Here is a 27407-nt window from a genome sequence, read left to right on the forward strand (position 1 = left end):
TGGTCAGATATTATTAATACATTAATTGATGATTATGTTATTTATCATTAATAATAATTCAATAAATGCATGCATGTTGCATGCATGTATTTATTTATATGTTTGACAAAATTATGCCAATAATGTAATCTAGAGATTCTAATCCTTCGTTCTGTATGATTACTTTAAAAAATAATGCACGGATTGATGAAAACGGAGAAGTTTTGGAAGCCAACACTCTAAAAAAACAAACGGTGCTATATAGCACCAAAACAATTGCTTTGGATCGTAACGATAGAAGAACCATTTTAGTGCCATATAGCACCGGTGAAGAACCAGTGAAGCACCAGTGAAGCACCAGTGAAGCACCAGTGTAGAACCATATAGGGGCCATATAGCACCACATATGGTTCTACATAGCACTATATGGTTCTACACAGGTGCTTCACTGGTGCTTCACTGGTGCTTCACTGGTTCTTCACCGGTGCTATATGGCACTAAAAATGGTTCTTCTATCGTTACGATCCAAAGCAACTGTTTTGGTGCTATATAGCACCGTTTGTTTTTTAGAGTGAATGATTGAATGGGCGATTCTGCTTTTGACAACAACGTCACTTGCGGATCTTAAAAAAGCACATGCGAATGTTACAATCAATCCCAAACTTCACCTAATTCAAGTTAAATGTATATTCTATCAAAAGTATTTGGTTTGAAACAAAAAATACTCGCATTCATAGAGGATTTCAATGTCAAACACGAGAGAAATTTTGCTTCGCTTATAACTTTCTTCTTACGACAGCTGTCTTGGAAATTCGAACGTGAGAATCAACGTGAGGAAGTAATTTATGTCACTAGTATATGGGCTTTAGAGGTATTCACAAAGCAAAGATATGACAGATTTCCTAAGTCACCAACGTGTCTGGCGCTGAATACCTGCTGGGAACACAGCCGTGGGAACAAAGCGCTCGTGCGTATTACGTCATTTTGTCACATACCTACATGTTTCAAGTGATGTTTTCAGGCAAATTATCGTGAGGTCTACCCAACATTAAAAACGAAAACGATCAAATAAATATGGTTATAAGTCTTCTTACCATAATGTGCTTTTTGAGATTAGAGGCTGAAGTATTGTAAGCCGAAATCACTGCAGATGGCAAACAAAGTTTGCATTACATTTACACGCTGTCTCCTTTCCTTCCTCTGTTTGAACAACTCCCAGGTGCGGCCATGGGCACTCATCATCCGGTATTTCTTCTGAATTTTTAATTAATTCAGCGTCCATAACGCCAAAGTTCTTTGACATTAAAACACTAAATACAACGTCACAGTGAAGGACGCACGAGGATCGATTGAATAGCTCTCCAGAGACCGGGCTTTTTTCCGGTTCAAATACAAGGGTTTTTATTGGCCCGCCCACGATCAATTATTTCTATTGGATATCCAAATGCTGTCAAAGATTTGAATATTAATTTGATTCAAATTCTACAAGTACTTAGTAACGAATGTGATTTTCAAAGTAGCGAAGTACATTACTTACCTTAATTTGTACTTAAGTACAAGGGAAATTACAGACTTAAAAATGTACTCATAAAAGTACAAGTACACGAAAAAACTACTTAATTACAGTAACGTGAGTAGTTGTAATTCGTTACTTCCACCTCTGCAAACACGTCATCGTCTAAGACAACGTAATGACAAAACACGCTCTATAGACCAGTTTGTCCTTTTAGGGCTACTGTAGAAACATGACGCCATGAAATGGCGACTTCCATGTAAGGGGACCCGCAGTGTATCTAGATTAAAACGCCTCATTCGAAGGTAATAAAAACAATACAGTTCATTTTGTAAGGTCTTTAGAGACCACTGCTAATATAGTTATGTATATTATATTGCATTTCTGTCAAGAGATCCTTCTAAAAGTCTCACATTGCACCTTTAACCTCCTAAGACCTGACCCATTTTTTTATGTTTGCGCCATAATACTTAATTCTGTGTAACTGGAACCTGTTGTACACAATCGTGGATAAACACTCATGTTTCATGTTCAAAGAAAAATATTTGATTATTATATTTATTGGTTTTTCTTAACCCCAAAATAGCTGGAAGAAATCTGAAAAAAAAGACAAACCAAAGCTCGGGTCTTAGGAGGTTAAAAACAATGGTTTGTTTGACCAGATGTCTTCGATATGTATTTTTTGTGAATCCTGTGTATTGAGCAATCAAACATTGATGCTGCAGCATCTCTGTTTCTGGGATACCCACTTTAGATACAGGAAATCTGTCTGTATCTTTTTTTGTTTTCCCCGGCCCAGGGGAGTCTGGTTTGCCTTCACTTCATAAGAAGAGACTGAAGTGCACTTTTAAGTGCTCTAAAAATGAATCATTTGTCGATTTACAGTGACTCCTCAGACGCTGTCAGACACCCCACCGTTTAAACAATGACTCACTGTTAATTTTCCCTTTAAGTCTCTTTAAATATGTTTATGTAATCGGCCCATTTTTCATTCTTTCCGAGTTACATTTAGCATTCGGCAGTTGCTTTTATCCTAAGGGGCTTGCAGTTCATTCAAGTAAATGTGTCTCGTGGGTAAAACAGAGAAATTGTGCTGGAAGTATTAACATTTACATCACTCTACATATGGAGCTATAGTAACACATATATATGGTTTCCTGTGTATATAGCTTTTGTTTATTTTAATCTTTCCTTAAATGATGCAAATTCAACTTTGAAGATTAAAACAGTCATTATTGCAGAATATCACCTCATTAATGTAATTTTCTGGTTCTGGCCCCCAAACATCCATCTAAATTTCTCCTCAGATCTGTGTTGCCTTCAAGGCAGCCTCATTTGAGTTTTAGTCCGTCTCTACAGGTTAGTATTTCATCTCATTCGCTGTCGGTGTTCAGGTACGGTGTAATCTAGCGGTCCCCTCCCTCGCCCGTCATAAATGTTCACCATCAACACACGCTCTCCCACAGCCCCCCTCCCACCTCAGGGTTTGTCCCTCAGGGTCGCCTCCTTGTCGCTATGGAGACGGAGAAGGCGCCCAATAGAAGAAAGGTGTGAAGGTTAAAGTTTGTCGTCTCACTACAAGGCTTCCTGTTTCTCTTTGTCCGACTTTTCTTCCTTACTAAAACCCATGTAGATCTTTCCAGGCAGCTCATACCAAACGTGGTCATGCTTTTCATAATTCAGGCATTTTGTTGAATGTTTTTGAATGGATCACACATAACGCTTTCATGACTATCAATTATAGAGATAGTTCACCAAAATATTTTATTCTGTCATCATTTAGGGCGCTTTTACGCCTTCCTTATTTAGTTCGGTTTAATTGCATTAGAGTTGGGCAGGTGAGAATGCAGCAATCGAACTCAGGTGTTCACAAAAAGCGGACCAAACAAGCGGGCCGAGACCTCTGAACTCTGGAGCGGTTCATTTGTGATGAGAATGCGATCCGAGATCGAACAGACCTAACTGCAAAAAGTACTGTGAATTTTTGGACTAAACCAGATGCCGTAGTCCGATGCGCTGTGCATTATGGGATGAGGAAGTGTTTGTTGACAGTTTCTATTAGCAATATTAGCATAATTGCAGGTCGCAAACATACGTGGAGTTGCGAGGAGGTGCGGAGCCTCATAGAAATTTGGTGGCTTTGCCTTTGCAGTGCATTAAAACGTTGTTTTCAAGCCGCATCCGCGCTTCATTCTGGAAATGAAGAGTTTGCCAGGAATGCCGTTTACAAACGATGTTGTATATAACGACCATAAACATAATTACAATGAGCAGTCATCTCTCCATGGTGTATTTTCCTCCTTATTGTTTACTTCCGGGGGTTCCATTGGAATTTCCCACACGTGGATTCTGACCAATCGAGAAGCAGTTCAGGAAATACTTTCAAAGATATGTGGCCAATAAGCGATGTGGATGTTATTACATGACTGCATTTTGGTTTGTTTCAGCTGGTTCAAGTGTGGTGTGAAAAGGAACCAAAACTGCTAAAAAAAGCGAAAAAAATTGCCTTTGGTCCGGACCAAATAATCCGAATTACAGATGTGAAAGCACCCTTACTTACCCTCAAGTTGTTACAAAGCTGTATAAATTACTTTGTTTTTCTGAACACAAGTGAAGATATTTTGAAGAATGTTTGTAATTAGACAGATCAGGGGCACCATTCACTTCCATAGTATAATTTTTTCCTAATATGGAAGTCAATGTTGCCTCAGATCTGCTTAGTTGCAAACTTCCTTTGTGTTCAGCATAACAAAGTAATTTATAAAGGTTTGAAACAACTTAAGGGGGAGTAAATGATGATTTTTTTTTTAACTATTCCTTTAAGCTTGGATTAACATCAATTATTGTGTGTGTGTGTGTATGTGTGTGTGTGTGTGTGTGTGTGCGGACACCAAAAGTGAATATAAATATTTGAACAAATGGATTACATATGCTGCATTCACACCAGCCGCGGTAGAGGCGTCAAGCGCGAGTGATTTCAATGTTAAGTCAATGTGAAGACGCGTTGACGCGTGTCTGGAGTTCTCGTGGCGCGAATGAGACATTTAGCGTGACGCGGTAGACGCGATTCCGCTTCTTTCGCACGTCTAGTTTCGAGAATTGAGCGTTGCCGCGGGAAACGCACGAGTTGAAAAATTTGAATTTTGGTGGAAAAACGTACCACGTTAACCATTCCGGAGCTTTCTCTAGTAGTGACGTGATTACAGGAAGCGAGCGGAGTAACAGAAGCCCCTCCCATGACGCGAATTTCCACGTGAATTTATCGATGACTAGAATTTCACGCCTGGCTTTCACGTGTGAATGAAGCGAGTAAACTCAAAATGTTTAAGTGGCAAACTAGACGCGGTATATGCAAATTTGTCACCTCAAATGCGGCTGGTGCGAACCCACAGTTAAAAAGCCAATGCAAAGACGCAAATAGAAGCCGGGTGACGCAAAAGACGCAAATTGGGTGATACGATTGAAAAACGCATGATGACATACTGTCGTTCAAGCCAATAAGCAAAGGGTTTATTGACATATTTGGTTTGAGATGTTCGGTTTTTATCAGAAAATAAAGGAGAGCATTGTTATGGGGCGGCAGTGGTTGAGTGGTTCATGTAGGTTGTCTACAAATCGGAAGCTTTGTGGTTCAAACACCTAACCCCAGCTGCTCCCGACGACCTGGATGGCGCCTTGCATGGCTGACACCGCCGTCGGTGTATGAATGTGTGAGTGAATGGCTGAATGTGAGGCAAAATTGTAAAGCTCTTTGGATGGCCATTGGTCTATGAAAGCGCTATATAAATGCAGTCCATTTATCATTTGCGTGAGTGACACGAAAAACACAATCTCATGAGTAACCAGATAAGAATATTGCTTCATGCTATTGGTGTGCACACACCATAATGTTCGTAATGTAAGTGCAGCTAATTCTATTTATAACAGACCTTAATTTATGCTAAAAAGCTCTTAAAGGTCATTCAGACATCCAGTGGATTGGTGTTTGTTGCTTGAGAGCGATAATAATGAAAATGAAAATGCCTATCGGGAGATACAAGAGACCCTCAGTCCTTGAGATTGGACTCCACACACACCCACCTCGCTCTCTTTGTTAAGCCCCCTCATATGAAACCTCGCCAAGCTGTGCAAACACAATTTGCCTCTCCTTCAAATTCATACCCCGCCAGTCATCGCAAGGCATTTTCATAATTAATGTGGCCCAGGCGAAGGAGCCCAGCTGCGGAGCCCAGGAAACAAACTGTATTGATTTATTGTTGCGTCTTGATTTAACAGCGCTGCCTGTCTCGCACCGTTTTAATAAACGCATGCCACTGTCTCCATCGAAACCTTACTTGAAGCTGCCAGGATGGGCTATGAGAGTAGCAGCGACAGGCAATTGATTTAAAGTCTGGTCCACATTGCACCATGTGCTGACCAAAAACCGCACACTTAAGAAGAGACTGCCTGACCAACCACAGTTGTCATTTTTATGGGATGGTAGTAGGTGGTTTGATTGGTAATGGCTTCAAATGGAAAAGTGAGTTTATTATTAAATGTGGGGTTATTAAATGTAAATGAATGTAACAGGTTTGATGTATGTTGCAGAGTTGCAGAGGAGAACTGGTGGAGGAGGTGTATGGGGGAGAGGGGAGGTGCAGCTCTATGACACCCCGTACGAGGAGCGAGTCCCCGGACAGCCTGATCTGCCTGAGGAGGGCAGGGAGAGCCGACTGCCGCAAGATGATGAGAGGCCAGCCGACGAATATGACCAACCATGGGAGTGGAAGAAGGAACATATCTCAAAAGCGTTTGCAGGTAAGCGTTTCCCATGGGAAAATTACACCAGAAAGTCTGATCTGAGACAAGTTTTCTACTTTACTTTTGGTTTAAGCAGTTTTTCTAAGCCTTTTAGTTTAATGCATTTATTCTTCATTTCACTTTTGGCAGTAGTGAAAATCTTCGGTTTTGGTTTTATAACATTTTTTGCCTTTTTTTGGTGTGCGGCCGGCGTATACTCGTCTCCACACGGATCTTATTGAATCCAGTGAAACTGGCCCTTTTGTGAATGTCGTGCAGAGACAAAACAGAACTAGTAGGCAGTAGATGAGCTTTGCCGCGGGGCCTGTCCTGTTTAATAGAGCTGTGTTTCTGAGTCAGGGGTCAAGGTGACACTGAAATAAATCATCTCTACCCACGCGCCCACCCTCCAATGTGCACACACGCTTTCCGTTAATTAAGGCCAAAGCGGGCGGTCAGCAGTGCCATGCATGAGCACAGCGCTAAGCGCTATTGAAATTGCATTAGTTTACAGCCACAAAAGCGCTGGTATTTTTAGCTGAAAGTGAGAGAAAGCAGACAGGGGCTGTGGTTAATGTCGATATGAAGTCTGTACAGTGGACAGCTGCTTTTGCAGCAGTCTAATTTGCAGATTAAGAAGGATGGGAAAAATAAATCACTTTTCGCAAATATTGAGATGTTTTTTGGATTCAAGCCGTACAGTACCTTTCAGTATGTGTGTGTGTGTGAAATCAAATCCATGACCTTTGTGCTGCTAACATATAGGGGTGTAAGAAAATATTGATACATGTTAGTGTCATGATACTTTGTTTGGCAATACTGTAGAGATTTTCAAAAATGCAATATCAATATACACTCACCTAAAGGATTATTAGGAACACCATACTAATACTGTGTTTGACCCCCTTTCGCCTTCAGAACTGCCTTAATTTTATGTGGCATTGATTCAACAAGGTGCTGAAAGCATTCTTTAGAAATGTTGGCCCATATTGATAGGATAGCATCTTGCAGTTGATGGAGATTTGTGGGATGCACATCCAGGGCACGAAGCTCCCTTTGCACCACATCCCAAAGATGCTCTATTGGGTTGAGATCTGGTGACTCTGGGGGCCATTTTAGTACAGTGAACTAATTGTCATGTTCAAGAAACCCATTTGAAATGATTCGAGCTTTGTGACATGGTGCATTATCCAGCTGGAAGTAGCCATCAGAGGATGGGTACATGGTGGTCATAAAGGGATGGACATGGTCAGAAACAATGCTCAGGTAGGCCGTGGCATTTAAATGATGCCCAATTGGCACTAAGAAAATCCCAGTAACTGAGCAGATTGTGAAATACTCAGACAGGCCCGTCTGGCACCAACAACCATGCCACACTCAAAATTGCTTAAATCACCTTTCTTTCCCATTCTGACATTCAGTTTGGAGTTCAGGAGATTGTCTTGACCATGACCACACCTCTAAATGCATTGAAGCAACTGTCATGTGATTGGTTGATTAGAAAATTGCATTAATGAGAAATTGAACAGGTGTTCCTAATAATCCTTTAGGTGAGTGTATATTTTTAAATCAAATCATACAAGATTAATGGCAGTTGTTTCATATAGAGTTTACATCCTGACTACTAGCATTCTTCTTAACTCTGAACTTAGACAGGAAATGCTTGCATAGGAGCATGCCACAATTTTTGTTGCTAAAGTTTGCGTATGGAGGTGTGTTCTCAATGACAGCTTTCCTAAAATTGGGAAAAAAATTAGGAAATATCCCAATATACTGCCCAACTTCACAGTACCGCAACAAAACCCATGTATCGGCAGGTACCGTATCGCAAGATTCTTCCCCATTCACAGCACTACAAACATAATGCATTACCAACTAACTGCAGGATATTAAAAAAATTGAAATATGCAATGACATGCTAAATAATGCGACATACGATATGCAATAAGATAATGCTTTGTTTGTAAAATCTATGACACATTTCTGTGTTTCCCACATCAGCGGGCATGGGTGAATAATAGGTAACTACTATGCGGTCAGGTCAGTCATTTAAAGTGCATATTGCCGTGCAAAATGGGATCTAAACACGCATGTCTGGCTACTCTGCAATTATGTATTTTTTCGCTGTGCGCCCAACTAAGGACGTATCAAGCATAAAGCAGGCTTCAGAGTCAAAGGGTATCATGCCGACTGATGCCAGGGCAGGGGTATGTGTACAAAACTTTTTTTTTTACAAAAAATTTGTGACAGTCAATTTTGATTTTGTGGCGGGCCACCACAAATAAATGAATAATGAGAAATGTTGTATGTAAAAACTATATAACCTTCATAAATGTTTTCTGTTATTTTTAGTAAAAGAGAGCATTACTCTGTCTCACCAACAGTATTTGCTATCAGCATTGCCGTACAACTTTGACCATACGTGACTTTTCAAAGTATTTTGTTTGAAAATCGTTCATGTATTGCAAACCATTGCGACATGTCACTGCATATTACGGTATAGCTCGCAGTCCTAAACATTTTTCATTTTAGCAGTCATGTGAGAATGCAAACTCTGATGATGGTCTGATGAACGCTTGCTTTTCTAGAATTAGTTTGGAAACGTCTAGACGACTAATCGCCCAGACATCCCAACTCAATTTTAAACACATTTCGTACAGTACACCCCTATTAGTGGCACAGCACGGCCGCTGAGTAGCGATGCTGAAAATGCTGGTGTCTCTTTGTGCGAGCAAAGAGATTTGTGTGCGGTGCGAGCGAGAGGCGGGGTTTGCCTTGCGAGTGGCGGGCTGTAATCAGTCACATGCTGACACTTCCACTCTCCTTCAACCTCTCTTTCTCTTCCTCTCACCCTCTCGGCTCTGACAGGTTTGTCCTCCTGCAGTGCTGACACACTCGGGCTGATAAACCACCATGGGGGTGCAAGGGGCATTTTGATTCGCCGGCCCTCTCCTCTCACCCTCCCGTCCCTCCAGCAGTGGTGATTATCACGCTCAGGGGAGTGATAAAGTGAAAAAGACAACTGGTCTGAGAAAGGGATGAGCCGAGGGGGCGGAGAGATGGAGGGAGGCAATAAAGCATGGTTCGCATGTAAACCTCTTCCAGTTTGAATTATGAAAGGGTGTTATTGTGCAAAATTCAGACTTAGATGTACTTTCTTTTATTTAAAATTAGGAGTTTAAACACAAAGGATGCTGGGTTAGAAGGTGGCGGGTAAGAGAGGTGAAAGGATCATGGAAAACTAATTGATGAATGTTTTTGGTGCATGCATACTAAACTGCTGAATTTGTAGAAAGTGAATGCCATAACTGTTATGTGTCAGTCCATTACCGTAAACTGCCATTTTAACATCATTTGACAATGTCCCAAACTCCCTAGCTTGTGTTTTGACATGCCATCACAACAGATGGTTCATCTTATTTGCATCTCCACTCGGTCTCGCTTCAGTTGTTAAAAGTGTGCAATGGTAAAGGAAAAATCTGGCTGCGGTCCAGCGAGTCTTAATTAGGCCATTGCAAAGCTGTCACTATCCACTCAATTACTACAATCACTTAGTCCACACGGACGCACGACACATCGCTTCAGCCTCTCTGCTCTCATTACTACGCTAATCAACCGCAGCCACGCATTCACCGACACGCCACTGGTTGTATTTCAACCAGTGAGAGCAACAGAGCATACCAATGCTTCCATGAATGTTTTTGTGTGTGGCCGTCTGTCATGTTGGATGTCCGAATTCTTAGGCGTGTTCGTGAAAGGGAGTTTGCAGTTTGAAAGTGTTAACAGCCCTTACTAAATACTATTGTTATTACTAAATACTGATTTTCTGACTGTAGAAGATACGCTGGTTTAACGTTAATATAAAAATAAGTGTTGTGAAAAGTTTCGATATTTAATGTACTATATAAACGTACTATAACACATGCAAATATAAAAACAAGCGTTGTATTGTGAAAAGTTTCGATATGCCCTGGTCAGGATTTTTGCAGCCGATTACAGATTTGTTATCTTTGTGATCGGCCGATACCGTTTTTTTTTTTTTTTAAAGCTAATATGCAAGCTCATTGATGACAGTAACTGTTAACATTTTTTCTAGATAAAGTAATACCACAGATGTTGCCTTTGTTATATTACTTGCAGTAATTGGGTATATTATTGTATTAATAATAGAGAATCAAATAAATAAGCACAACAGATATTTCTTCTGCAAAGAGATATTTAATAAAAGGTTTATGTCTCTTAAAAGTAATGAAAAAACAAACACTTTACAGTCTTTACTGTATGAATTAAATATACACACATTCATATACAGTATAATGCTAAGTACACACCAAACGCAGGGCATCGCGTTACTCACTTTAGATTAGATTACTTTTGGATTAAACTTTGTTTCATGCAAATTTTTTGCTCGAGTTGAATATTTCAACTTGGGCGAAGACGCGTTTGAGGCGAATACCGTGGGTTTTCACGGCAAACGCTCTGCCCATATTGCGTCATTCGCATTGCCTCATGCGTGGGCGCATCTTATCGCGTCTTTGCATTGACTTTGTATGTAATCAACGCAAATCGTTGAACTTGCGAACCCACAGTAATACTGCCCTACAAAGGCTAACTGCGTAAAAAGGCTCTCTAATTGCAGCCGCATTCAGGATCCCTATGATGACAAAATGAAACCGAAAGATCGGTTCATGAGATCGGCAAATTTAGCGAGTACCGATTGAGTCATTTAATGCCATTTTTGGCCGATATCGATAGGTGGCCCTAATATTTATTGTACTATATAAACGTATTGTAACGTATGCAAATAAAAAAATAAGCATTTTACAGTATTGTGAAGATTTTGATATTTAATTTGCTATATAGACATATTATAACGCATGCAAATATAAAAACAAGCGTTATAATTTGAAAAGTTTCGCTATTTAATTTACTATATTAACGTAGAGTACTATAACGCATGCAAATATAAAAATAAGCGTTATATTGTATAAAGTTTTGATATTTAATTTACTATATAAACGTACTATAACACATGCAAACATCGGATGCATGATACAAAATTTCTGATACCAATATTCGATAACTTAGAATTACATCTATAGCGATAGATACCAATAGTTTTGCTTTTTACGCCTTGTTTTAAATTATTAAGTTCTGTAACCCTAGAAGTGCAAAGTGTACAAACCTCATTTTTTGCACTGTAAAAAATTATTAGTTCACTTAAAAAAGTAAGTTACCTGGTTGCCCTAAAATGTTAAGTTACTATATAAACTTAAAAATTTTTGTTGACTCAAAAATATTTGTTGACAACGATTTTTATATTTAAATTTTTAAGGTAACTTACTTTTTTAAGTTAAACAAACTTTTTTGTGTTGTCATTGTCACACAGTTCATTATAATCACACAGAGGGAGTTCTTGTGTGTTTTTCCGCTCCTTTTGGTTGCCAGGATATAACCTGCCCTGATCATTGCCTGGTTTTACTATCTGCCACTGTTGGGTAGTGGGGATAATGGCCTTTATCTGCCAATACAGATTATTGGTGCATCCCTAATTATGACAACTTGAAAAGTTGCTGCATTAGTGTAATGGATTTCTGTGTGATAAACAACATTCAACTGGAAAAAATGTGGGGCGGGACTTGTTTTCATGCTTATGAATTGATCGGGTCATAATCTCTATTGTGATGCATTAGATGGGTGGGAGGTTGCCTGATGACATCACAAAAAATGCAAGTCTTCTTTTTAGAGCCTTATAAAGTCATATAAAATTACATTACTGCTCAGGTATTTACACCAAGACGGAAATCATAAAATAAATGGGGTATATTCGGTATGGGGTAAAATCAATTGAACATTTTGGTGTGACTGTATGGTCTTCTTTGGAAACATGGACCGAGAGCGTGAGTGAGAGAGCTTTGGCTCACACGTCCTGGTCTGTCAAGTTGCTGTAAGCAAGCCCATGGGAAGCGGAGATGGCTCCTATATCAATTTATTTCCCTCTCTTTCTTTCTCTTTCCCTCCGTGACAGTAATGAAAAGACACGTCCTGAGTAATACTGTCTCTCACAAATACACTGAGGCTAGAGTGAAAGAGATGGATGGGGAGAGTTGGGGAGGGTGGTGCAATCATCTCACTTAGGAGAAGAAATGAAAGCGAGAGAGGAGAGAGGGTGGTAAGTGGTTTACAGAAGATAAAAAGCTCAGGAAAAGGGAGCGGAAAAAGGATAAATGGAGTGAAAAGAGAGAAATTGGATTTTCTCATTGTTTCGGCAAATTACCGAAAACAATACTACGCACAAAGAAAGTAATGTTTTTTGTGCTGTAAATATACACTGATGTTTAAATATGAAGCTTTGTAATTTTTATTGTCTCTAGGGCTTTGCAATACAGTGTGTATATATATACAGCGTGCTTACAGTGAGTTTTTTTTTTTTTTTTTAGATATGACTATGGTTTCGTAAAAGGCATGTTTTTGGACCATTTTTGTGATCTTTTTAATATTTTAGAGCAAATAAATGCCAATCAAGCTTGGGTGCATGAAATATTCAGAGCTGAAAAATATCAATTTTTAATATTTAAGTTATGTCGCCCAGCCATCACAATTAGCAGAAAAATCATTTCACATTACCTGCCGTGAAATGCATTAATTGAATCCAGATGCAAGCTAAATTCACTCTAGATGAGATTGTACATTGCAATGTGCTAGCGATGCATAAAGAACATTAAGACTTGCACCTCTGTAATAACATCTCGCCTATAAATCGACTTAATCACAGTCTTCCAGCGGTGTGATATAGTTTTATTAGATGCTCAAATGAGACTTTGATTATTCCAGATGGGCTCTGACACTCGGATTATTCTGCCGGCTCTGCACATTTCTGGCTCTACTCTTTAGCTACGTGGTTTTGTCGTAATGATATACGAATGCTGCGACCATCTGTCCCAGCGTGATGCATCGTAGCCCTGATATGACCTTTGTGGCGAGCGCTTTACTCTCATCAATGTTGGTTTTGTTCAGGACAGTGGCTAACAGGGACTGATGTGTTGCCCTTTGTCAGCCTGACGGGGTTTGACAGGCATGCTGGGACCGTAGGACTGATGGGACGGTTAATGCATTAGCATCATACATTGGATAGATGGGGAGGTCTCAAACCTGAGTCGATGGTTGGAAACCTGTAGGTCTATAGTTTTGTAGAAAAAGTCCCATTAATCTCTACACTGGCTCGATATGATGCATACAAATGTTGAAATATAGTAATCACATTAAATTTGGGACCTTGCCGTTTAAAGAAAAAGTTCTCACATTTGGGAAATGTACATGAATTTACATTATAAGATGATAACATGTCTGCATTTTAATATAAAATGATTTTATGGAAGGCACATTTGGAATGACATGCACTCTCAATTTTTAACTCTTCCTTTAAAGGGCACCTATTTCATTGCTAAAAAACAACGTTATTTTGTGTATTTGGTAGTATACCATGCGTTTGCATGGTTTAATAAACACATTATTTTCCACATACCGTACATTTTTTTAGCTCCAGATTTCACTCTCTTGCTGAAACGCATTAAAGGAACAGTATGTAAGAAATTTATATCAATTAATCATTAAATGGCCCTGAAATGTCACTAGACATTAAGAAATCATTTTCATTTGAAATACTTATATCACTGACAACAGTGGTCCGGCCAGGATATTGTCATTTAAAAAGTGGAGTTGCAGCCCTCAACTGATGTTTATGTTGTCGTTTGGTATATTGGCCACCAGCTGTGTGATTGCAGTACCAGTTTTAGCCACACGTTTTGTGATTGCAATACCAGTTTTGGCCACAATCCTACATACTGTTCCTTTAATTTTGTAGAAAACTCATCGTTTTGAAAAGCGCTGTCTCCCTGATTGGCCAGCTAATCTGTATGTTGTGATTTGTCTGAATTCCTCTGAAGTCAGCCGGAAATGTGACGCTCCTTACCATGTTTAAAAGATTTGCTCACAACAGAAGTTAACTTAGAGGCTGAGTCCAAAGCGGGAGGAATTATGATAATGTCGGCCTTTAATACATCACCAATACCAGGAAGTAAACTGTTGCCTACAATCCGTGTGTTTGTTGTAGTCCAAGAAAAGAGATTTAAGTTGGAGACGATAACTTTTGCATATCATTAGCATGTACTAATACACACTTACACACCAAAGAAAATAAAAAAATCGTGATTTGGAAATAGGTGCCCTTTAAACATTGTTATTAATTTTAGTAATCATAGGAATATTTGAATATAGACCGTTTTAGCAGTAACAACATAAACAAGCGTCTGTCGTGGTCCGCACGTAACTTCCGGTAAACTTTGCTAAAAATAAATAGCAACAAAGTCCTTTAAACTTAGTTTATTTATATAACAAGCAAAAAACAACAACACACAGATTACCTAGGAAACCAAAACATTTGTTATTTTCGACGAGGCATTTGTTCAAGAGATCAGTTTAGCAACTAGTCAGACCATTAAAAAAAAAACGAAACCGGAAGTAAAGTTCTGATCCAGACGTGTATCGCGTCAGCGCACGTGCGTCCGATGAAACCGTCTATATATTTGTTTATTTGCAATTTGTTGTTATTTGTTAAATTAGCATATTAGTTATAATAAAATCTCAAATATGTATCAATAATACCAATCAGAATATTTTTTGTCATGTTACATTTTTTGTAATTTTTTTTTGGCTATTTGTAGAAAAATTTATTTAATTTATAAGTTCTAATATTAGTCGTTTTTTTTTAAATAGTGTTTAGACTTTAAAGCAACACTATGTAGTTTCCATGTAAAAATGACTTACAGCTCCCCCATGTGGTTGAAAAGCGCAACAGTGCCTGGTATCAGACACTCTTCTGCAGGCAGGTGGAGGGGCGGGGCTGTGTGCTCTACCCTCCACCGCCACTTTCAGAGTGTGCTTGTAGCAGCTAGGAGGCTGCTCAGGTTGCAGCAACAGTACAATTTTCCAGTTAAAAGTTGTTCTATCACTGAAATAATTTTAGAGACATTATTTAAAGGTAAAAAAACTACGTAGTGTTGCTTTAACGTTTTGCAAGGGTGTTTGAATTTTTGCAAAAATCCCACATTTCATTATACTTAGTTAATAGAGACTAGAGTTTAAGCTCTGGTCCGGTTTAGTGATCCGATTAGTTTTTTTAGTTGGATTAAATGTGAAATCATCTGAATTATTAGTCGAATTATCCAGATTATTCACAGGGTTAGCCTGGTTTAGGAGGATTAGCTTTGTGCCCTGTGATCCGTTCCAGGCTGTTTTGGAGATCCAGATGGGGGACCATTGTACCACACCCGGCATCAATAATGCACAGGGAAAGGGGCAAAAGAGTCTGCAACATGCTATCTTCAATAATTTACCAGTCAGCAGGGAGATGTATAGGCCAGCCCACTTCTTCCTCCAAACATTGCCCCGTCGTGTTCCTTTCGAGAGGGGACGGTGGGGGTGGAGGTGTCGGGTGGTGGTCTTGTGTATAAAGATGTCACGCACATCCCACTGGGTCTATTCTTTATCTTGTAATCCTATTGAAGGTACGATACGCTTGTATGCGTTACAAGTGGCAGCGTGTATATGCGTTTCGGTGTGTTTTAGAAATAAATTTACATTTTATGCCTTTCGTAGACACTTACAGTGCTTTCATTTTTTGTCATTTGTACATTTTCATTAGTATGTGTATTCACTGGGATTCGAATCCAGAAACTTTGCATTGCAAATGCAATGCTCTACCAACTGAGTTACAGGAACACTGTCCAGACAAAGACGTCTGACATATATGTCAGCCAGCTATAAAAAGTAATCAGACATGTACAGCCCGCATCTGCAGTACTTATGCACTTGAATGATTTATTTGTCGTGTATTAAAGTATATATCCATCCCCAGCAGCATGTGTATTATAGGAAGCCCCATCTATACAGTATGGGTGATGGTAATGAGCATTATGTGATGGTAATTGGATGTCGGATGTCGAGTCAGCTCCTTGTTGCATTTACTGAGAGATAAGCAATGTGATGCCTCTGTTTCTCTCTCTCTCTCTCTCGTGCTTTTCTTTATCTAACTTACCATCAACCTCACTGACCTCTTATCTCTCTGATCCGAATATTAAGCAGAATTTTCACCATTATCTCTTTGCGTCTCACTGTTTCTATCACTTACACACAGATATGAAAGATCTGGCCGATCTGCCCTGGCCTCCTCCAGTTGGACAGCTGGAGGAGGAGCCTGTCTTGGGCGAGCAAGGTGAACTTTCTTTCCAATTCCTGCCCCTAAAGTGTCCCGCATCTGTCCTAATATTTGTTGCTCCTCGAATTGCTAAGGGAAACCATTTTTGTTTGCTTCCCCTTTGTATGCTGACTTGCATCACAGCAGCGTGTGATGTGAACATGTGGGCGGTTTTCTTCTGTTTTCCTACTTGGTTGTTTGATTGCTCCAAACCCAGACCCCAATTTTGCCCTTAGGTCTCTTTTCACGTTGAATTGTTATATTAGTTCACAACTGTGGTACGTTTGCCTTGTCAACCTTCGTTTTCTGTTCCTCTTTTGTGTCCTGGTTTAAACTCTTTCTTAGCCGTGATCTCATCACAGTTGCATGTGATGACCATAAAATCCCACTTATGTCATGCCATGTCTTAAACCAGGTTTTATGGGTAATTTCTGTTATCACCATCATTAAATAGGCCTAAACTGCCTTAAAGAAAAATTTTGATGCCAAAAGAAAGACATTTAAAAATAAATTCTCACTTAGGATGAGTATCACATTAGTATGAAATATATTGACATTTCAAAACTGATGAATGTTTCATTGTTTTCATATCACACCTGGCTGGGACATGTGATTTAAATCTATACTGTTATGTTTGTATAATTTGATTTGTTTTTCAAATAGCTGTTTTTATAATCACTTTACTATTGAGCACATAAAACATTTCCTCTCTCTCTCTCTCTCTCTCCTCCACACAGTGCAGTTTGAAGGTGCTGAGTGGGATCGTTCTTCTCCCACAGAGCGCCTGAGGTCTTCTAGGCCTCTACCAACCACAGGCAGCTCGAAGCTCCGCAAGCCCAGTGACCCTCATTCTGTGATGGGGGAGAGAGTGGACCCCACCCTGCCCTTGGAAAAACAAGTGTATGTTCAATCTGTTACCACTAAACTACACTTTAAAACATAAAGGGGCGCTTTATGGAAAAGGGTTTATATTAATCCAGGACTAGACCTTGGTTATATCTGGACATTTAAGTTAGATTTTACAAACAAACCTTGCAAAAAAACAATAGTGGTGGTGTGCATCTCGAGACAAAACAATGACATTGATTTATGTTAAAGCTCCTGTTCTTTCTTTGTTTTTAAAGCTTTGATTGTGTTAACAATGCGCAATATAACATGTGTTCATGTTTCATGTGTAAATTTTTTTTGTATTTTTCACACAATTTACTTATCTGTATACCGCTGTCTTCCTTGTTCTAGGAAGTCCCTCCTTCAGAAATACGTATCGAGTTCTGATTGTGTAGCTTGTTTTGAGTGTTGTGATTCGATAGCAGCTCAGCTTGCAGTTAGCTTAGCTGGATCTGACATATTCCTGTGGGCGGAGTTTAGTCAAAAAACTGTTCTACTGACGTCATTAAAGCAGGAAGTAGAGGGTCTAAGTCCAAACAGGTCGTTTCGCTGTAGGCTTTGGAAGGTGAAATTCTGTTAAAGAAAATATATCGCCTGGCAGTGAACTTTGAGCTTTATCATTTTGCAGGTATTATTTATGCTATTCTAGCAACATTACACACTAACTAGGGTTTAAAAAATGGGATCAGAAAGAACGTGACCTTTATAATGTCAGTGCAAGGTGTTTTTAAATGAAGGCAGCTCAAACATACATTTTAGAGGCTGTTTACACTTGGCATTAACATGCATTTTCGTCGATCGGATCACAAGTGGACGACGTTAATGCCAGGTTTAAACGGTGTTCAAAACGTTTTGAGCTTGTCCACTTTCGACCACTTTCAACCACATCCAGAGGTAGTTGAAAGCACTTTCGATCGGATCGCTTTGGAGTTGCGGAACGCATATGTGGTTGAATGTGTTCGAACAGCCACACGCGACCGCCTTCTCTCCGCCCATTTATCTAATCTGAGGTATTAAACACAAGTTTTACGTTTTTTTGACTTCTGGCGTAAACATACGGTGAACAGCGCTATTTTTAGCCTTTCATTGATAAACCTAAAGCGGCTGATCTCCGTAGTTTCGTTTTGAAAGCGTGTGAAAGTTGCGCGATCCTATTTCATCAATTGCGCTGAAAATTCAGAGAAAGCTCTTACATACACACGTATAAAACTCTGTGCAGCATGTTTACTTGCTAAACAAGCAGTGGACTCCGACATAATATTAGTTTGCGTCCATATAAACTCATAATTACTCCCGCTCGCGTTTGAATGACAGCAGAGAGACTCGCCCACCGTCTCACAGACCATCCCCTCACAGTATTCAGGACAGAAGGGGTCGAAAGTGGACAAAAGAGACGGATTTAAATACCAGGTGTAGACGTAATGTGTCTCTCTTGTCCACTTGTGATCCGATCGATGAAAACACATCTTAATACCAAGTGTAAACAGCCCCTTAGTCTGGGACTAGGATAAGCCCTCTCTGGGAAACCACCCCATAGATTCACAACCATGCCTATGCATTGTGTTATATTAAAGCTGTCAAAACACAATGAAATTATTCTGGGGTTGTTTATTAACATGTTTAAAATGAACAATTCCAGATAAATCCAAACCAACAGCTCAGATTATGAATCAATATTATAAGCTTGCTTACTATTACGATTTGGTGTAAGGTAGGAAGACAATTTTGAACGCTGATTTCTTTCTAAACTTTTTATTTTTGTTTCTTTTTATCAAACAGTGCAGTTTTAACTTGTATTGAGCATATTTACGATAAGGTTGTGTTTGTTAACAATTAGTTAATGCATTAGCTAACATGAACTAACAATTAAAGTAGGGGTGCACAGATAAATGCCGATATACATTAATAATACCTGGCCGATGACTATACTTAATCGCACAGCCGATAACATTCACAGCTATTTCATGTTCTACAGCTTTTGATCAGTAAGTCCTTATCGATCTGAAATCACTGTTAGTTTGACCCGTTTATAACATGCATTTGAAAAACCAACACTTGTCAAACATAATCATTATACATATTCTTTATTATCATGAAAATACCTGAAAAGGTTTGAAGAACAGCAATATAAACATATCCTTCAGCTATTTCCTGGAGCTGCGTGTCATACCTGCTTGTGTATAGTTACTCGTTTGAAGCGCATATTGAGTTTCTGCACGAGAGCGCCCCCTGGCTTTTGGATGTGGCTGCATTTCACCGTAACTCATTGAGAAGCATAGCAAGCATCATCGGCCGATATATCGGTACACCCCTAAATAAAAGAGCCCCTATGGTCCGATTCAAGGTTTAACATTACTATTCAGACATAGTAAGTGTGTATTAGTACATGTTAACGATATGCAAAAGGTACAAACCCAAAGTAAACGATGACGCAAGTTATCTTCTCCAACGTAAATCTCTGACAGGTTACTACTAACTAATGGTAATGTAGACAAGCCGTCATTATCATGATTTCTCCCGCTTCGGACTCACAGCTTGTAAGTTAAATCCTGTTAGCATTGCATTGTGACCGAATCGTTCAAACATGGTAAGAAGTTTCACGTTTCTGGCTCACGTCAAAGGTATTAAGGCCAATCGCAACGTACAGATTAGCTGGCCAATCAGGGACATAGAGTTTTTCAAATCTGTGCGTTTCAGGAAGAGAATGAAGTCTGGAGCTGCAAAAATGTACAGTATGTGGAAAATAATGTGTTTTTTGAAACATAAACTACCCAAACACAAAATAAAGTAATTTTTTAGCAATGAAATGGGTGCACTTTAACAAAACAGCATTTGTTAATCTTTGTTCAGGTTAATTTCAGCTTTTATCAATACATTTAAAAAAATTAAGCATTGTAACGGTTAACATTAATTAATGCACCATGAACTAACATGAATAACTGTATTGATTGACATTTACTATCATTAACAAGAATTAATACATGCTGAAAAACTACAGTATATTGTTCATTGTTTGTTTATGTTAGTTAGATGCATTTAGTAATGTATATATCAGTGTGGTGGTTTTGTGGTGTTATATATTTTTGGGAAACTCTGGTATTCGTTTAATACATAGAATATTTGTTATATCAGGACAGGGGACGTGATTGTGTCATTAGGCGTTTGAAAGACCAATGAAGTGCATCCAAAGTACTGTTGCGAATTACTCAGCTGTTCTGAATACAGAATTCCCCAGAAACATCATCCTCAGTCAGACGGCAGCTGTGGTCGCACGGGGACGTGACACAAAGCAGAAATACACACACACTTACCCTATCAAATGTCTTCGGTGTTTGTGATGAGGGTTAACCAGTAGCTACTCGACTACTTTCGTGCAATTTTTTAAATAATATAGCTTTTGAAATAGCAATTTAACTGTACCAAACTCTAGCCTAGTTACCATACAAATTTTGGGTTCTGTGCATTATTCATATCAGTATATCCACAAGCCGTATCAAACACAATATCACAATTTTAATTATAATTACGTTCTCTTTCAGTTGGTATCACGGCTCCTTGTCGCGCTCGGAGGCGGAGTCTCTCCTAACCCTGTGTAAGGAGTGCAGCTATTTGGTACGAAACAGCGAGACGAGTCGCTTAGACTACTCTCTCTCTTTAAGGTACATAATTTCACCCACATCGGTATCATTTGGTTTCTCTATCCTCTCCATTACTGGTAAATGAAGTGAGCAAACCTCTTCCCCTATTACCTCATTTAAACTAATTGCCTCGTGTTTTGCCTCATTTGCGTTTAGTTGTCTGCATCTTTGTTATTTTTGTTCTTTTATTCCAACCTGTTTTTTTTCTTTTGTCTCTTTCATCCCCCCAAGCCCCTCCTCCCATGCGCCTCATTTGCACACTGGTGCACTTTTCGATAAGCTATCAGCTAGAGCGATAGTGCTTATCTGGTCAAATCTCGCACTTGTAATTATCTTCTTGATCCAGACCTCATATACCCCCCCTCCAGTGTCTTCAATTGCTCTCTCATTCTCATTTATTCCCCCCGAGCTGTAATCAGGCAGGTGAATAGCTCTCGAGTTCACAAAACTCCTCCTGGCACCTTTAATGAATATGAATGACCTGCGGTAGGACACACAAATGAGAGCCCTTATGCACCTTAACACACGTAATCAAACACCGCATGTATGGTAAGCGCAGTTCTTTACGCAGTGGACAGAAATGTAAAAGCACTTAACAGAATAATCAACAAGATAAGGATTTGTTTATCAGGTAAACAAATTGGTTCCATTTCATACAGTCTCATTTTTTTACCCAGCAAAACCACTTTCATTCCCATGTTAAATTTGCATTAAAGAAAAACGCCACCGTTTTTCAATATTTTACTGTGTTCTTACCTCAATTTAGATGAATTAATACATGCCTATCTTTCTTCAATGCGTGCACTTAATCTTTGTACAGCGCATCGTGAATGTGTTAGCATTTAGCCTAGCCCCATTCATTCCTTAGGATCCAAACAGGGATGAATTTAGAATCCAAAACCACTTCAATGTTTTCCCTATTTAAAGACACTTACATGAGTGGTTACACGAGTAAGTATGGTGGCACAAAACAAAAAGTGTCGATTTTCTTAGCAGATAAAAAATGGCGGAAAAGCACTTAGTTTGAAACACTTCGACCTCGGATGTATATTTACCATTTTGAAGTAGACGCTATCTGACTTAAAGGAATAGTCTACCCATTTGCCATATTAAACTATGTTATTACCTCAACCTAGAAGAATTAATACATACCTATCTTTTTTCAATGCGTGCACTATAAAGCGCGTTGTGAATGTGTTAGCATTTAGCCTAGCCCCATTCATTCCTATGGTACCAAAAAAAAGTTTTATTTTGTGGCACCATACTAACTGGTATAACTCCTCATGTAACAGTCTTTAAATAGGGAAAACACGGAAGTGTTTGGTGGCTTCCCTGTTTGGTACCATAGGAATGAATGGGTCTAGGCTAAATGCTAACACATTCACGACGTGCTGTAAAGTGCACGCATTGAAAAAAGATAGATATGTACTATGTTAATACCTAAGTTGAGGTAATAACATAGTTTAGTATGGCAAAAGGGTAGACTATTCCTTTAACTCGCGCTATTTAATGTGCACTTTTAGTGTACGATACCAAGTTGTCCTAGACATGAACATAGAGAAATAGTGAAAACCGTTGGCGTTTTCATTTAAAGACCCACATAGGTGCATAGCTTTTTGATGCACTGACTTAATTTCTTGTGAAAAAGAAATTTAGGGAAGGGCATACTATGTGGCCCCTCCCCTTTGTAAATAGCCAGTTGCATTTAATTAACTCAAAACCTATAATCTGCTAAAAAGTTGAAGTGCAGCATTATGTCATAAAATCATTGATCCATATTGGTTGAAATGAGAGAAATTTTAAAATGATTACATCTTCTAAATGTGAATTTTGTCAATTTTTTGAAAAGGACACATTTACAAATAACTTTAAATAAAAAGTTTACCGATAAATTAAAATACTGTCATCATATACTCACCCTTAAAGGAGAAGTCCACTTTAAAGATTGGGGTCCATTGACTTTTTATAGTAGGAAAAAAATACTATGGTAAGTCAATGGGCCCCATCTATAAAGTGGACTACTCCTTTAAGTTGTGTCAGACTGATATATAAATTTTTTTTTTGTTCTGTTGAATACAAACGAAAATAATTTGAAGAATGTTTGTAACCAAGCAGATCTGATGCAACATAGACATCCACATTAAGAAGAAATTATACTATGGAAGTGAATGCTGCCCAGATCTGTTTGGTTATTAAAATCGTACATTACTTTTCAAAGTAGTATTTTGTTAGATTTCAAGAAGCAGTGTGCATGTTTGCTTAGGTGCTTCTTATTTTCAGATAAAAAAGGATTTATTTAGATTTGTAAAATTAATCATTTTAGTTATGTGCAGTGTGAACAAAGCCCATGTACAACCTTGTGATACATTCAAACAAACATACAACAGATTCTGAAAAGTGTTGGAATGGCTGAGCGGCACTGTCTGATACGCCAATGGCCTCCTTAATGGAGGTCTGATGGAAATCAAAGCGGCTACGGCTCAACATCGAGAGCTTTGAAAGAGCCAGCATTGAGATTCACAGGGCTTTATTTCAAGCCTGAAGTCTTTCTATAAGCGACGCTGTTCATCACGTACCTACTAGAAAATACCTCGCTGGAGATGACACGCTCCCTGAACACCTTAAGAATTTTAATGTGCTGCTCAATTGTACAGGACTAAAGGACATGGTTGTGCTCGGATTCCTTCTGATTTAACTCACACTCTTATTGTTTTGAATCGGATTCATGTAAAAAATAACCAATTACAGAATACATCTCTTTTTGTTTCCATACTTAAAAATCCAGCACTTAGGACTCAGGCATCTTAAAGGGGAAGTGTTCACACTGAGGTGTGATGAAGTGTTGATATTCTTTTACACCGATTACTCACATTGTCCTATTTAATGCTATCTTTTGTTTAACAGTGACCCACATATGAGATTCACAACCACGCCTGTGGATTGTGTTATATTAAGGCTGTCAAACCACAATGAAATGATTGACTATATCTGTGGTTATATTGTTACAGCTGTATTATTGCCCCATATTCTTTTTTGGGCTGCTTTTTTGAAAAAGTATGGTAGTGGTACCATAGATCACTAATGGTAATACCATACCAGTTAATCACAGTGGCCACAACACATGCTTTGGTCTTACATAAACATAATTGGCTGGCTCGCACTAGGTAATTTGAATAAGGGGATTTGATTTGCTGATGCACGCATTGGTGCTTGAAAAGTTGAGATGTTAAACTTCTGCTGCGGGCAACGGCAGTGACACAACGTTGACGGATCCACAATTCAGGTCGACAACACATGACGCCACCCATTAAAAGTAAATGAGAAGTGTTAACGTTTACACCCTGTGCGTATGTACTGTTACTATTTGATTTACTGTATTCGATAGGGGTGTGACGAGACACTTAATCCACAAGACGAGACGAAACACGAGATTGGGTTTACGAGAACGAGACGATATTTTTACAGAAATCCTCAATGATAAAATGAATGAATAAGAAACTGAAATCACGTCATTTTTAAAAGTTTTAACTAATCAAGGACTGTCCCTAACAATTATTTTTAACTGAATAATTGATTATTCATAATGAAGTAATTTGTTATTTTGGGGTAATAAAAATAGACCCAAGTGAGCAGTAGCCTTTAAAATTACATAATAACGAAGATGCAATAATAAATTGTTCAAATACAGTATTAAAACCAAGTTACATTAGACAACATTACATTAACAAACACATTCAATTTGTGTCCTATAAATAGAAAGCATTATGTATGTTATATAACAAATGCCTGCAGGGGGCGATAGAGGACTCGTCTCGCGGACGCTATCTTCACTTTCCCTTTCACTTTAGACGGAGAGAAACGCTTACTTTTAGCCAAACAATGTTTAAACCCATTTGAATATTTAATATATGTCCATTTCCTTACAATAGAAATGATGCAGCCACCGTCATTTTTGAGCAAGAACATGCAGACATTAAATCATGTAAACTCTGTGTGAGGGTTTAATCTGCTGAGACACATCTGACACTGATCAACAGACAAACACAACGCGTCTCAGACTTCACACAAGTTCACAAACGAACATTATTGGAAACCCAAACAAAAAAGCAAACGCTGTAAAAGACAAATATAATGCATGCACAGTAAAAGGATCTAACAGAAAGCTGCATCCTCCGGAGGTCGCATATCCAGGCTGCATACGTCATCAAGGGTTATTTCAGTTAATTATCTGAGCATTACATTTGCATGTCGTGAGCATATTACAAGTTGCGATTAACTAAATAATTAGTAAACTTTATAATTGTTAATATTCTCTAATAAGACAGTCTTTATGAAGTAAATGCAGTTTAAAAATGCAACCTCCGAAGGATGCAGTCTTTTATTTGAGAAACGGCCAGCATTTCACCTTTACAAGAAATAAAACACATTTAATCTTGCGAGATCTCGTCACACGAGATCTTGTCACCCCTAGTATTCGATAAACGTGTTACTTAAATGGTACTATAAGGTACCTAATGATGCGTTCAGACTAGCCGTGGTACAGGTGTCAAGCGCAGCGGTGAAAAATTTGAACTTTGGCGGAAAACGCGCTGCGTTACCCAATCAGGAGCTTGTTCTAGTAGTGACGTGATTACAGGAAGCGAGCGGAGTCACAGAAGGCCCTCCCATGACGTGGATTTCCATGTGAAAATCTCGATGACTGGAATTTCACGCGCGAGTAAACTCAAAATGTTCAAGTGGCAAACTAGCCGCGGTTGATGCTAATTTGACGCCTCAAACGCGGATGGTGTGAGCCCATGGTAAAAGAATACGAAACTAGTACTTTAGTATCATAATGGTGTCCAAACATCTGACCCTATTTTTCCGTTTGTATATTGTCACATAGTACCGTGGTAGTTTACTTTTGAACATTTTGGGGAAATTAAAAACATCTTTTCCAAATCTTATTCAGATTCTTATTTAGCTAAGCAGTACTGACATTTTTTGCATTTTTTGTGTTTCAGGAGTTGCCAGGGTTTCATGCACATAAAATTCTCGCAGTCCAAAGACGGACGCTACGTTCTGGGTCAGAACAGTCCTCCATTCGAGACCATCCCTGAAGTGATCCACTATTACACCACACACAAGCTTCCCATCAAAGGAGCCGAACACTTGTCACTCCTCTTCCCTGTCCTGGTACAGACTCTGTGATTGGTCGAAGCACTGCAGGTCTCAGTGCTATGGGCGAAATAACATGAGAATTGTGTTTTTTTAGGTTCCTTAAATTTTTTTCACTATTTTAAGGGTCATCTGTTTAATACATCGTCAATGAACGTTAAACATGTCAGATTAACGTGACTTTCTGTGAACTTTATCAGACGTCTGTCGGCGGCGAGACCCATCACTTGGCTTCATTATTTTCTGTTGGGATTATGGATTAGTCATCTCTAATGTTTATTGATCGATTAGCAGCCTCTTAGATCGACCAGACGCAAGTCTGCTCATTTATAGCTGCTGTAAAAGACATTTAACATGACAGTTTATGACTATCCTCTCTTTAAAGTTTGTTAAGTCATTTGTAAGACTCTTGAGACCACACACAGATGGTCGGGTCGGTTTAAGGAAGTAGTCAATCCCATTTCATTTCATATGATGTCATTTTTCCATTTAATTTTGGTAACTGTGGCCCTGTCATAGATCAGGGTCTTCATATTATAATGCCGAAAACAGATACTAGCATTTCAGTTCTGTTAAGTCGTGTGATGTTTGAATCATCACATGCAAAAATCTGCCTGTTACTTATATTATTTAGGATCCGGTTATATGTTGAAGATGTTTCTTAGCTGCTGTTTCAAATGTGTTGTATAATAAACTTACAAAAGAGTGAATAAGAATCAGCTTTCCTTGAAATGCTTTACACTGACGTGTTGCAGTGTAATAAATGTAATTGCTTCATCTTGCCGTGCATGCTATTGTAAAACTGTTATCGAGTGACACGGGAGATGACTCACAAGAGACTGACATACAGACGTGTTAATGGTTGCTATATGCGTTGTTGCCCAAGGGAGCACATGCCGTGCTGGAAAAGATCACCAAGATTGAACATTTAGCGAGGTTGTAAATGTTCACGCTTTTCCCATTGCGGCCCACGGTAGTCGGTCTCCCTAAATTAGGCGTCATTGCCTGTGTTTGCGTGTGCGCGTACTCATTATCTCGGTTCTGCCGAAGCGAAGCATCGTGGGATTGCTTTCATTACGTTGCCAAATGAAATGGTGACGAATGATAACAGGTGTGACGGGCAGAAAAGCCACAGTTGATTTCTGGTCTCCTTGACTTTCGTTATGAAAGTCAGTGAGATTAAATATAAAAAAATTGA

General features: G+C 38.9%; 1 protein-coding gene across 2 annotated transcripts in view; it reads left to right on the plus strand.

Annotated features, from left to right (window-relative positions):
• Nucleotides 1-26925, plus strand: part of shdb (Src homology 2 domain containing transforming protein D, b) — a 33374-nt gene extending 6449 nt beyond the window's left edge. Inside the window, exons 4-7 of one of the 2 annotated variants that reach the window (XM_065246699.1) lie at nucleotides 6080-6289; nucleotides 17264-17426; nucleotides 20954-21073; nucleotides 26056-26925. In XM_065246699.1, coding sequence (XP_065102771.1) covers nucleotides 6080-6289; nucleotides 17264-17426; nucleotides 20954-21073; nucleotides 26056-26242 — 680 coding nt within the window. In that variant the 3' untranslated portion in view covers nucleotides 26243-26925. The remainder of the gene's footprint in view (nucleotides 1-6079; nucleotides 6290-17263; nucleotides 17427-20953; nucleotides 21074-26055) is intronic. The other variant, XM_065246707.1, reaches the window with a different exon arrangement.
• The last annotated feature ends 482 nt before the right edge of the window (nucleotides 26926-27407 follow it).

The sequence above is a fragment of the Paramisgurnus dabryanus genome, chromosome 24 (genome assembly GCF_030506205.2).
Source record: "Paramisgurnus dabryanus chromosome 24, PD_genome_1.1, whole genome shotgun sequence".
Classification (NCBI taxonomy): Eukaryota; Metazoa; Chordata; class Actinopteri; order Cypriniformes; family Cobitidae; genus Paramisgurnus; species Paramisgurnus dabryanus.